Source organism: Alexandromys fortis, unplaced genomic scaffold, assembly GCF_014885135.2.
Source record: "Alexandromys fortis isolate MF-2015 unplaced genomic scaffold, M_Fortis_MF-2015_v1.1 scaffold_0, whole genome shotgun sequence".
Taxonomy (NCBI): Eukaryota; Metazoa; Chordata; class Mammalia; order Rodentia; family Cricetidae; genus Alexandromys; species Alexandromys fortis.
In genome coordinates this window covers 43,993,776-44,006,654 of record NW_026067949.1, presented here as the reverse complement: position 1 = coordinate 44,006,654, position 12,879 = coordinate 43,993,776, and the positions used below count along the sequence as shown (strand labels likewise).

The following is a 12,879-nucleotide window of genomic DNA, read 5'->3' as shown; positions in this document are numbered from 1 at the left end:
TTTTTTTGGTTTTTCGAGACAGGGTTTCTCTGTGGTTTTGGAGCCTGTCCTGGAACTAGCTCTTGTAGACCAGGCTGGTCTCGAACTCCCAGAGATCCGCCTGCCTCTGCCTTCCAAGTGCTGGGATTAAAGGCGTGCGCCACCACCGCCCGGCTCTATAGTTTTTATTTCTATAACCCAGTGTTGTCCAGAGTATGGAAAACTGCAGCCTTTCTAATGACACTAAATTTCCACCTTGCTTTGTATTTGGTGTTAGCTTTTCTCCTTGGGCACTGACTCAGACTTTGTTTGATTGCTACCTTAATTTCTTAGACCCGATTCGTCACCCTCACTCATTCTCTTAATAGCAGTAATTTATAAGAAGTGTCATTTAGAAATACTCTTAGTAATACTTATAATTCTAGGTTATGGCTCCGTGTCCGACCTCTAATGAACGGAGAAGCAGAGTATCATTCAGATGTTAGATTAGGAAGTCCTGATATGTTCCACTGTGCCTGCAGTAACCAGCAGAGAGATGGGAAGACAATGTTTCTAAAGGTCCAGGAGAGAGACAGGCAGACTGCTAACGAATGGGGTTTCCTTTGTGGAGCAAGGAGAGCATCATCAGAGGAGCTTCCTTAGGATCTCTGCGGCCGCCTCCTCCCTCCACGCAAGGTCCCCATCCTGTCACCACAGCTTTGCCTTCCTCTCTGTCACTTGAAGATCACCACGGATCAGGGTATGGTCTTTGGTGACCCGCTGCCTGGCACATGCAGTGCTTTGAAAGCACACACGGCATGTGTCGGTAGCTCAGAAATGACAGCAACAATGATCCCAAATGCACTGTGTAGTCCAGACTGGCTTCGAATTCACCATCCTCTGCTTCTATCCCCTGACTGCTGGGTTAGAGGCATCTGCCACTATGCCCAGCTAAGAACTGTGCATTTTAATTAGGTATATTTTATGGTATAGGAATATTATCTCAAATAAAAAACTGCTAAAAAAAACTTTGTATTTTTTTTATTTACTATTCTTGTGTGAGTGCACACGCACAGATATGCCATAGTATGTATACATGTCGGTTCAAGCACAGCCTGGGGAGCCGCTGAGGGGGGGTCTTGTTTCTGCCGCCGTCCATAACCTCCCCGCTGACTGGCTTTCCTGTCTCTGGCTCTCATCTTGCCAGAAGAGTTTGAGGATTACATATATACCCACCACTTTTGACTTCTTCTGTGAATTCTGGGGACTGAACTTGGGGCGCCAGACTTACCCACTAAGCGTTTTACCGACTGACCCATCTCCCTGGCCTGTTATCGTCATCTTGGTTTTGTTTTTAAGGATTAGATTGCTAATAAGGAGAGAAGCATTATGTTCCCTCCGCCACGTTTAAATCATAACTCCAGTGGAGGTTACACAATGGCTGGCAACAGTCCTAGAGCTTACAATCAAATTATGACTTTTACTGCCACAGAGCAAGTGCAGATTCAGGTCATCTTAAACAACAAAAAGCAAGCTCTTTCTCAGGCGCTCCTTGAAATTCCTCTGGTATCCACACAGATACACAAAACACTACTGCAGAGAAGAGTCTGAGAGCTGGGGCATCAGGGGGGCCTGCAGGACCCCGGGGTTATCACGAGGTGACTAAAGAACACAGGCATCAAAGAGACAGGCGAGGCAGGACACTGTTCCTCCTGGGACCAGCATGCCAGACCAAAGGACGCTGTGAAGACCAGTGACCACCAGAGGGCAGCACCAGAACACAATCGTTTCACTTCAACAGCTGGACTCAGGCAGAGGAGAACTCTGAATTTAAGTCATGGTCAGATTGTTTCAACTAACTACATTTTCACTGTAAAAATTCGTACTTTCCATTTTACATACGGTTCCCCATCACCCTGTGCCACTCTGACACAGGGAAAAGTGTACTTTGTTTTCTGGTAGTCGGAATGTTAGCCTAGCCTCTGCAATGGTGACATTTAGTGACTGGCTCAATGTCTAAATATTTTCTGCAGGTTCATGGACACCTTCCTGTAAGTCCCCTCATCACAGCCTCCCCACACTGGGAATTTGAAGTGAAAACGTCTCGCATGTTCCCCTCAACCTGGCTAGCAGGTGGTTTTCCCACAGCTCTATACGGCCCCCCTCCCTTGCTGGCCTTCTTCTCACAGAAGATGGAAGCTGGCCCTGCCCCAGTCAGCTCTCCTAGGCTCACTCTCATAGAGATTCCCGGGGAACCCACCAGCCATGCTGGCCATGGAAACAGGTTGACAGCCTTCACCCCCCATCTGGTCCCCCAGTCTCATCCTGGCTCTGTAACAGACCACCTGCTACGCCCCCCCCCCCTTCCTCTCTGCCCACATTTCCAGCAGATCACACAGATCTATGGGCTCCCTCACTACCACCACCCTATCCCTTTGTCTCAACTGCCAACTCGTACAAGAATTCTCTGGGAACCAGCCAGCCACAGCAGGCAGCCTCACCAGCTAGCCAAACAGCTTGGCAATATTCTGATCTTCACTCTTCCTCATCTCCTCTAAAACTAGTCCCCCAGTTTCATCCCCAGCCGTGCAGCAGACTACCAACTATGGCCTCTCCCCCTTCCTACCCCCAATCCCAGGGGAATTAGCAGATCCTGATGGCACCCCCTACTCTCCACCCTCCTTCTAGTCCATAGCCATTCCTCAGAATCAACTCCCAATCCTGAGAAACACATTCTAACTGGAACCTCCAGTGGCCACGCCTGACAGGGACTCAGAAGCACTCCCTACCAGGCCACACAAGCCCACCACACTCTCCTAAGATCCAAAGAGAGTAATAGAAACTATGGAACACAGTACTCACTCAACAAAGACACGGCCAGATATCAACATCCAAAATTACAATCTTCCCAAACCAGATATCTATACTCCAGGGTAAAACACAGGAACACCCTGGACAATATGCCTTCGCTAGAGTCCAGCGACTCACAGTAGGTCCTGAGCAATGACGTATAGTGGAAGTAGCAGACACAATCTTCAAAAAACCCTTTATGAAAATGCTAGCCATCCTTAAAGAGGAAATGAATGAATCCCTTGAAGAAGTCAATGAAAACACAAGCAGACAGTAGCACAAACTGAAAAAAACTGCCCAAGACTTGCAAGTGGAAACAGGATCAATAAAGAAAAACCAAATGGAGGGAAAACTGGGAATGAAAAATTGAAGAATTTGAAGAAACAGCAGCAAGCCTCACCAACAAAAACAAGAGAAAAATCTCAGACAAGATAGAAGACTTCAGTCAAAGAAATTGCTAAAGTTTGAAAACTCTTGGCACAAAACCATCTAGGAAATTTGGGAAACAGTGGAAAGACAAATTTAAGGATAACAGAAACAGAGGAAGGGGAAGAAACCCAGGTCAGACACATAAGAAAATATTTTCAACAAAATCATAGAAGAAAATTTCCCCAACATATCAAGATACAAGAAGTATACAGAACACCAAATACACTGGACCAAAAAAAAAAAAAAACCCCTTCCTCTTGGCACACAATAGTCAAAACACTAAACATACCAAACAAAAAGAATGTTTAAGGCTATCGGAGAAAAAGATGAAATAGCACAAGCAGGCAGACCTCCTAGAGTGAAACCTGGCCTCTCATTGGTGACTCTGAAAGCCAGGAAGGGCCTGGACGGATATTCTATAGACTCTAAGATGCCAACTATACCCAGCAAAACTTTCAATCACAATAGATGGAGAAAGAAAAATAGTCCAAGATAAAACCAAACTGAAGCACTGTTCATCTATAAATCCAGCCCCACACAAGCCACTAGGAAGAAAACTTCAACCTGAAGAGGTTAACTACACCCAAGAAAACATGAGGAGCAGATAATCTCAGACCGTCAAAGAAAATCAAAAGAAAGAGGGAAAAAATTGACAAAATTATAGAAATCACTAGACACTGCACAATGGCAACTCACCATCACGGGTCTCAATTCCTCAACGAAAAGACAGACTAACAGACTGGACTCAAAAACAGGATCCATCCTTCTGATGTATTCAAAAAACAAAACTTTAACATCAAGGATAGACATTAGCTCAGAATAAAAGGATAGAGAAAGATATTCCTAGAGAACAGACCCAAGAAACAAACTGGTGTAGTCATTTTAATATCTAACAAAATAAACTAATCAAATGAGATAAGAAAGGACACTACATACTCCTCAAAGAAAAAAGACGCCAAGAGGATATTGAATTCTTAACATGTATGCACCAAGCGCAAGGGCACCTGTATTCATAAAGGAAACACTGCCATGGTTAAAACACACAGTGACTCTCACAGAGTGATAGCGAGAGACTTCAACACCACACTCTCCACCCTAGGCAGGTCATCCAAACAAAAACTAAACAGAGAAACGCTGGAGCTAACTGGTACAATATACCAAATGGACCTAACATATTTACAGAACATTTCATCCACACAAAAGAATATACTTTCTTCTCAGCACCTCCTGGAACCTTCTCCAAAACTGACCATGTACGTGAACACACACACACACAAAACCCCTCTCAACAAATACAAGAACGCTGAAATATCTCCCTGTATCCTGTCAGGCCCGAGATTAAAGCCGGATATTAACAATAGAAACAACAGAAAGCTTAAAACCCCATGGAAACAAAACAACTCTTTACTGAAAGAGAAATGGGTCAAGGCAAGAATTAAGAAATAAATTAAAAACTTTCTAGAACTGGATGAAAATGAAAGCTCAATACACCCAAACAACAAAAGTGGATCTAAGAGGTAGGTTTACAGCACTAAGCACTCACATTAACAAAAGAAAGGGAGAGCTCTCATACCAGAGACTCAAAGCACACCTGAAAGCTCTAGAACAAAAACAAGCAAGCTCACCCAGAAGGAGTAGATAGCAAGAAATAACCAAACTCAAAGTTGAAATCAATAAACTATAAACAAACAAACTACATAAATAATCAATGAAACAAAGAGTTGGCTCTTTGAGAAAATCACTAAGATTGAAAACCCCTCAGCCAAATTAACTAAAAGGTGGAAAGGGGAAATCCAGTTAACAAAACTAGAGATGAAGAGGGAGACCGAACAGACGCCAAGGAAATTCAAAGAATCGTAAGGACATGCTTAGAAAAACCTGAACACCAAGTTGGAAAATCTAAAAGAAGTGGATAATTTTTCAATATATACCACCTACCAAAGTTAAGTCAATATCAGACAAGCAATTTATACAGACCAGACCTATAACCCACAGTAAGATAGAAGCAGTCATTAAGTCTCCAACTGCACCCCACAAAAAACTTCAGGATGAGACGGTTTTAGTGCAGAATTCTACCAGACTTTCAAAGAAGAGTTAACACCAATGCTCCTCAAATTATTCCATAAAACAGAGACAGAAGAAACATTGCCCAATTATTTTTATCAGGCTGCAATTACTCTGATACCTAAGCCATACAAAGACACAACAAAGAGAATTACAGAACAGTCTCCCCTATGAACATAGATGTAAAAAATCTCAGTACTTGGAAACAGAATCTAAAAATACACACAAAAAAATAAATCAGCCATCATGATCAAGTAGGCTTCATCCCAGAGATGTAGGAATGGTTCAGTATAGAAAATCAATAAATGTAACCCACAATAAAAACAAACTGAAAGACAAAAACCACATGATCATCTGATTAGATGCAGAAAAGGTTTTTGACACCCTCCCAACACCCTTCACAATAAAAGTCCTGGAGAGCAGGGATACAAAAGTCTTTGTTATTACTATGCTTACAGCAAGCTCATAGCCAGCATCAACTTAAATGGAGAGAAACTCAAAGCAATTCCACTGAAATCAGGAAGAAGACAAGGCTGCCCTCTCTCTCCATACCTATTCAATATGGTAGTACTTGAGGTCTTAGCTAGAGCCATAAGACAACTAAAGGAGATCAAGGAGACACAAATTGGAAGGGAAGAAGTCAAAGTATCTTTATCTGCATATGATAAGATAGTATGCATGAGTGACCCCAAAAAATTCACCAGGAAGCTCCCACAGCTGATAAACACTTTCAGCAAAGTAACAGGATACAAAAATCAGTAGTCTTCCTATACTAAACAACAAGAAGCCTGAGAAAAAGAAACAGGGAAACACCTTTCACAATGGCCTCAAAAAAATCTATCTTCAGGTAATTCAAGCCAAGCAATGGAAAGATTTGTATGATAAAGACTTTAAGACACTGAAGAAAGAAACTGAAGATCTCAGCAGGTGGAAAAGTCTCCCATGCTTACGGGTTGGTAGGATTAATACAGTAAAAGTGGCCATCATACCAAAAGCAATCTACAGATTCAATGCAATCCCCATCAAAATTCCAACACAATTCTTACAAAGAACTTGAGAGGACAGCTTTCAGCTTTATTTGAAAACACACACACACAAAGGATAGCTACACAGTCCCAAATAATAAAGAACTGCTGGAGGTGTCACCATCCCCAACCTCAAATTGTAATGCAAAGCCATAGTAATAGAAACAGCATGTTTTTAAATTTATATTTTATTGGCACAAACACAGATACATTGATCAATGAAATAGAATTGAAGACAAAGAAATAAATTCATATACCTATGGACACCTTTTTTTTTTAAATAAAGCCAGAAAAACACTGGAAAAAAGACAGTATCCCCAAGAAACGACGCTGCTCAAACTGAATTGCTGCATTGTAGAGGAATGAAGATAGATCCACACTTATCACCATGTACAAACCCAGCTGCACATGGATCAAAGACCCCAACATAAAACCAGCTACTGAACCTGCTAGAAGAGAAAGTGGGGGACAGCCTTGAATGTATTGGCTCAGGAGACGACATCCTGAGCAGAACATTGATAGCACAGGCACCAAGACCAGCAACGAAGAGACGGGCCTCATGAAGCTGAGACACTCCCGTAAGGCAAAGGACACCGTCATTCAGACAAAGCAGCAGCCTGCAAAGTGGGCAAAGATTTTTAACAAGGACACGTCTAATAGAGGGTTAATAACCAAAATATATGAAAAACTTAAAAAAAAACTTGGACATCAAGAAAACAAATAACCCAATTAAAAATGGGGTACAGATTGAAACAGAATTCTCAAAAGAGGAGATGCAAATGTTTGAGATCCACTTAAAGAAATGTTCAACAGCCTTAGCCATCAGGGAAACGGAAATTCAAAACCACTTTGAGATTTCATCTTACACCAATCAGAATGGCCAAGATCAGTAACAAAAGACAGTTCATATTGGTGAGGATGTGGGAGGCAGAACACATATCCACTGCTGGTGGGAGTGCACATTCGTACTGTCGCTATGGAAATCAGTGTGGTGGTTCCTTGGAAGGATAGGAATTGATCTACCTCAAGACCCAGCTATACCACTCTTGGGTATTTATAGACCCCAAAGAAGCTCCACCCTATGTCAGGGACACTTGCCCAGCCGCGTTCATTGCTTCTTGATTCCTAATAGGCGGAAACTGAAAACAGTCTAGATGGCCACTAATGAATGAATGGATAAAGAAAATACGGCACATTTATACACTGAAATATTACTCAGCCATTATAAAATGAAATTCATATTTATATAATGGAAATGGATGCAGCCAGGAAAAAAAAAAAACATGAGTGATGTAACTCAGACCCAGAAAGACAAATGTGGTATGTATTTACTTATATATGGACATTAGCTGTTAGTTGATAAACGAGATAGAATCTGTGTAACCTTAGAGGTTAGGTAGAAAGTAAGGGACTAGGCAGGAGGATGGATCATCCTAGGAAAGGAATTAGAATAATTATGAAGGGGGGGGCTGGACTGGAATGGGGATCAAACAGGGAGAGGGAAGGGAGAGGGAAGGAAGAGGGAGGAAAGAGGGGGCAAAGGACAGAATATGCAGAAGGAGAGCAAAAACTAAGGCCATTTAAAGGGTCATTTGGCAACCTACAGTAGAGGCTTCCTATAATATGTACTTCTTCCTACCCTACAGGTCCCTTGAGTATAGACTGTGGCTTGTGGTTTGGGTTTTATGGGATCCCGAGTGTGCAAGCCTGTGAATTTCTTGTGTTTTTCCTTTGGTTCTTTAATCACATTCTGATTTGTCTGCGTTTTATATCTTGTTTTATTATTATTTCTTAGAAGCCTGTTTTGCTAAGGAGAACCAGAAAGGGCGCGGATCCAGATGGGAAGGGGAGGTAGGGAGGAACTGGGAGGAGTAGGGGGAAGGGGAAATGGTAGTCAGAATATGTATGTTTTTAAAAATCCATTTTCAATGAAAGAAAAAAGGAAATCTAGATGTTCCATCGTGACAATCTCCACTTCCAGAAAACTGGAAAGAACCTTTGTCCTCACTCATCCTCTGCTGATTGCAATTTCCTGTGTGTGAGACAAAGTGTTTTCCTAAGAGAACTCGAGACTTCTCGAACTCTCCCCCCAAAAACAGGCAAAAGAAAAAAATTAAAATTAGACATAAACTGTCCGGTGCTGAGAGTCCTGAGACTTCGGGGGGTGCTCTATAGCCGTGATTTCTAGAGTCTCCTCCAGGAAGAACAGCACCCCTCTCTTGTCTAGAGTCAAACTTTACCATATATCTCAGGTATGGAAGCTGGGTTAATGTCCGGAAATGTGAGTAAGCTTAAAATGTTATATGCAGTTCTCAAGCGCAAGGTGGCTGAGGAGGTTAAACTGGGCTTAATTCCCACACACGCTGAGGGAAGCATCTCCTGCACCAGGGCGTCCTCTGACCTCCACAGAGCATCACGGCGGCTAAAAAGGCAACGATTCTTAAAGTTTTCTACATAATTCTAGTTTCAAAATATCGTTCCTTCAAAAATTTGTATAGTAAATTAGTCGCTACAAAATTTGGGTCAATATTTTTGGAGCCCATTTTCCTCTCTGTCCCTTGTTTCAAACATGTTCAAACAAGTGCAGGTTTCTTAGTCTGCACACTCCCGTTTGCTGTATGTTCTCTGTGTCACCCATGTCAAAAAGTTCATGATATGGAAGCATGTAGCTGAAATGCCTCCTGGGAAATTCTCACAAAAGAACACACACAGCACCAATTCTAGTTTTTTGAAACATCCTCACTGTGTCATGACCTTTGTCTTTGTAACTAAATTGTAAGTTTCTTCTCTGCTTCTCATTCCTTTGTCCACTGCTTCCAGCTTAAACAGCACGGAATACAAAGAACACAGTCAGGCTGCATTTCAGAGATCTCAGCAACCATGCTTTTACATCTTTATGGGGTTTACTGAATGTAGCCAATACCGTCTAACAACTTAACAAGTCTTTATAAAAGTAATCTAGTAAATTTAATGGACTTTTTTTTAAGTGCTGGAGAATATACCCAAGACCAGCAAACTCGCTACCTCTAGCTGAGGCCCTAACTCCTGAGCTGTAAATGCTGAGATATTATGTTAACAGATAGTGCTCCAAGGAGCTTACAGCTAGCAAGTGGGGGGGGGGAGGCAGCAAATCAGATAATAAGTTAGTAATTATTTGGCAGGAGAGATGAAAGTTCTGTGGAATGAGCAGGATCAGAACTGTGGAGGGTGGTGACCGGGAGCATTTTCTATTAAAGAGTGGGCCGATGAGATTGGCTGGGCACCATCTAAGCCAGGGCAGGAGGGAGGGAGCTGGAGGGAGCTGGAGGAAAAGTCTTCTCAGAGGACAGCCACAAAGGCCTCTCCTGCCCCCAGACAAACACGGAGCGGAGCGCTTTGAAAGTGACTTAATGGAGAGGAAAGAGAAGGGTTTCAGGGCATTTAGCTTTATTTCATCTTAAAGCCATGATTGGCTTACTGAAAAGTTTTCCATGTTTAGAACAACGGAAGTATTTGAGTCTATTTTTGGACTTGACATTTCATGAAATCTAAATATAGATCAATTATTTGAGATGAAAATTTAGTATGCAAATGCTAAGGGTTGTTAGTATAAAACACCTAAAGGATTAAACACAGCAAGAAAGTAAAGTATGCCCTTCAGATACAAAGTGTTAAATAAGATAAAATCGGTGATATTAATTTCACTTGCGTTTCTTCAAGTGTGGCTACAAGAAAGTTTTTTCCTTTGGTTTGTTGAGATAGTGTCTCTGTAATCTAGGCTGGTGGGAAATTTGCTATGTAAACCAGGTTGACCTCCTGGGGCATCCTCCAGCTAAAGCCAAGTACTGGGATTACAGGTGTGAGCAACCACACCTAACTCAGAAAGTTTCATTATCCATGTAGCTAATGGTATTTACTTTTTTTTTCTCGTGTAGCCTAGGCTGACTTCCAATTTGTTATGTAGCTAAGGATTGTAGTGATATTTCATTTGTATTTTAATAGAAAAAGCTTGCCTGAAGTTCAGAGAGTAAAACAGTCGCACTGGTCAGCCTTACAGACCAGACAGTGGTGACACACACCTTTAATCCCCATAGTCATGCTAGTTTTCCATAGAAACTGAGCAGTAGAGGTGCACACCTTTAATCCCAGCCCTAGAGAGGAATGTAAGACGGGAGGAGACAGCGCTCACACATGGTCTCATTCTGAGATTCCCCATTTCAGCCTGAGGGAGAGGTAAGAGCCAGTGGCTGTTTGGCTTTTCTGACCTTCAGGTTGAACCCTAGTGGTGTGGGAAGTCCTTCTGTATATGTGTGGCTTTTATTGGTTAATGAATAAAGAAGCTGCTTTAGGCCAGTGGCTTAGCAGAGCAGAGCTGGGTGGGGAAAACTAAACTGAATGCTGGGAAAAAGAAGGCAGAGTTAAGAGAAGCCATGGAGCCGTCAGAGGAGAAAGATGTGAGCTGCTAGCCAGAACCTTGCCGGTAGGCCAAGAGTCTCGTGGTAAAATATAAAATAATAGAAATGGGTTAATTTAATATGTAAGAGCTTGCTAGGCATATGCTAGAGTCACTGGCCAAGCAGTGTTTCAAATAATATAGTTTCTGTGTGACTATTTCGGGAGTCTGGGCAGCCAGGAAACGAACAAGTGGCCTCCTACTACATCCCGGTTTCTGTCTCTGGGTTTTTATTAATCATGCTACAAAGGATGAGTCTGAATTTCTAATTATCCTGCTTCTGCCTCTCCAGTGATTACAGGCATGTGTCATGGAGTCTGGTTTATGCTGTCCTGGGGATCAAACCCACGGAAGGATTCATGCATATGAGGCTAGCCCCCCCCATACCTTTGAAGCTTCATTTCTGTTTGTCCTGATTTGTTTATTTGTTTGTTTAAGACAGTCTTGCTATGCATCCCAGGTAGGTCCCAAGTTGGAATCCTAATTCAGCCTCCTGAGTACAGGAGTGCAGCCATGTGTCACCATACCCAGCTCCCCGTATCTCTTTCAGACAAGGCTGGGCTAGAGCAAGCAGTCAGCCTAAGGCCCAGGAAAACAAGCAGGTTCCATGGTGAGTGCAGCCCAGGCCAGGGAGTGAAGGGCTGGTGAGGTGGGGACTGGAAATGGCACTGCCATGGGAAATCCCGACCTGCCTGCTAAACATGTCTCCTAGGTAACCCTCAGGGTCTGTAAGCTCTTGTTCATTCAGGGCATGTGGTGAGAGAAGTGGCTTGAAGTGAAGTTACCATATGTGTAACACGGAAAAGTGGAAAGCCGCTTCCTCGGTTTGCAGGGAAATTCTGAACCGGTCTTTCAGCGGGTCTCACAGGAAGATGTGGGTGCACGGTTAGTCCGTCTCTGCACAGATGAAGATGTCTGTGTCTCGTGGAAAGAGGTGACATAATCAGGCCTCTAGAAACCAACACAAGGAAGGAAGAACTGGAGTAAGGGCAAGCAGGCGGCCTACAGTCCTGTGCTACCACGCCCGCGGGGAGCAGCAGGCCAGGCCGACCCAGGCGGCTTTCTGGCTCTTCACACCATCCATTCTGTTGTCCTCTTCTTATTTTTTTTAATGTATTTTTTATTTTATGTGCATTGGTGTTTTGCCTGCATGTATTTCTGGGTGAGGGTGTCAGATCTTGGAGTTACAGACAGTTGTGAGCTGCCATGTGGGTGCTGGGAATTGAACCCGGGGTCCTCTGGAAGAGCAATCAGTGCTTTTAACCACTGAGCCATCTCTCTAGCCCTGTTGTCCTCTTCAATTCAATCTTTTTGTTGTTGTTGCTTCTTTGTTTTCAAGACAGGGTTCTCTATGTAGCCCTAACTGCCCTGGAACTTGCTCAGAGATCCACCCACCTCTCTGCCTGAGCGCTAGGATTGGCGGTGCATACCACCTCACCTGGCTCCAATGCAATCATTTTTATCTGCAGTTTTTTCCCCCATACAATGTAAAATAGGCCGAGAAACAAGATATTGCAATTTGTTTTCAGCTGTAACATGTCCAAAATAGAGGGCCTGCAGATTGAGGACCAAAACAAGGGGAGATGGGACCTAGGAGAGCTGAAGGGAAGGAAGGAGTCTTCGCTACCAGCCAGGACATTTGCTCTTGAATGACTGTGAAGTAAGTGACCCATCACATAGCACGAGGGAAGGTTGGAGCTCTTCCCTGTGGCACGGTGGGTGTAGTAATCGAGAGTTGTTATTACTTCTATTCCCAAGGCTGGAAACCCCCATGAAGTAACTGTTGTGGGAACATTCGCCAAACTTAAAAGAAAGCTAAAGATAACTAACTTCTTTTTTAGAAGCGCAAATGTATTCCCTTCTGAAACAGGAAACGCTGGCTTTTAGAAGAGAGGAAGCAGAACTAGGAGGGACAATCCCTGTGTGTGAGGTGGCGGAAGGTAACCGAAGTGGGTCTTGGGACCCCTAGCAGCGCTCTTTTTTAAACTAACTCTTCAGCAATCTGTCTGCTCTTTTCAAAGACCAAATTTAAATGCTATTCCATTAGCTCTATCAGAAGTTAATAAAAAGGCTGCCATGGAACTACCCCAGAAACATTTTAGATCAGACTGTCCCAGATGA

General features: G+C 43.1%; 1 protein-coding gene across 16 annotated transcripts in view; it reads right to left on the bottom strand.

Moving 5' to 3' along the window:
* The window catches only part of Art3 (ADP-ribosyltransferase 3 (inactive)), a 119,152-nt gene that overhangs the window by 34,083 nt on the left and 72,190 nt on the right, over nt 1–12,879 (bottom strand). For 12 of the 16 annotated variants that reach the window (XM_050149776.1, XM_050149779.1, XM_050149775.1 and 9 more), the window contains exon 2: nt 11,544–11,709. The exons of the other annotated variants lie outside the window; for them this stretch is intronic. In XM_050149776.1, the coding sequence (XP_050005733.1) occupies nt 11,544–11,709 (166 nt within the window). The remainder of the gene's footprint in view (nt 1–11,543; nt 11,710–12,879) is intronic. 16 annotated transcript variants of the gene reach the window in all.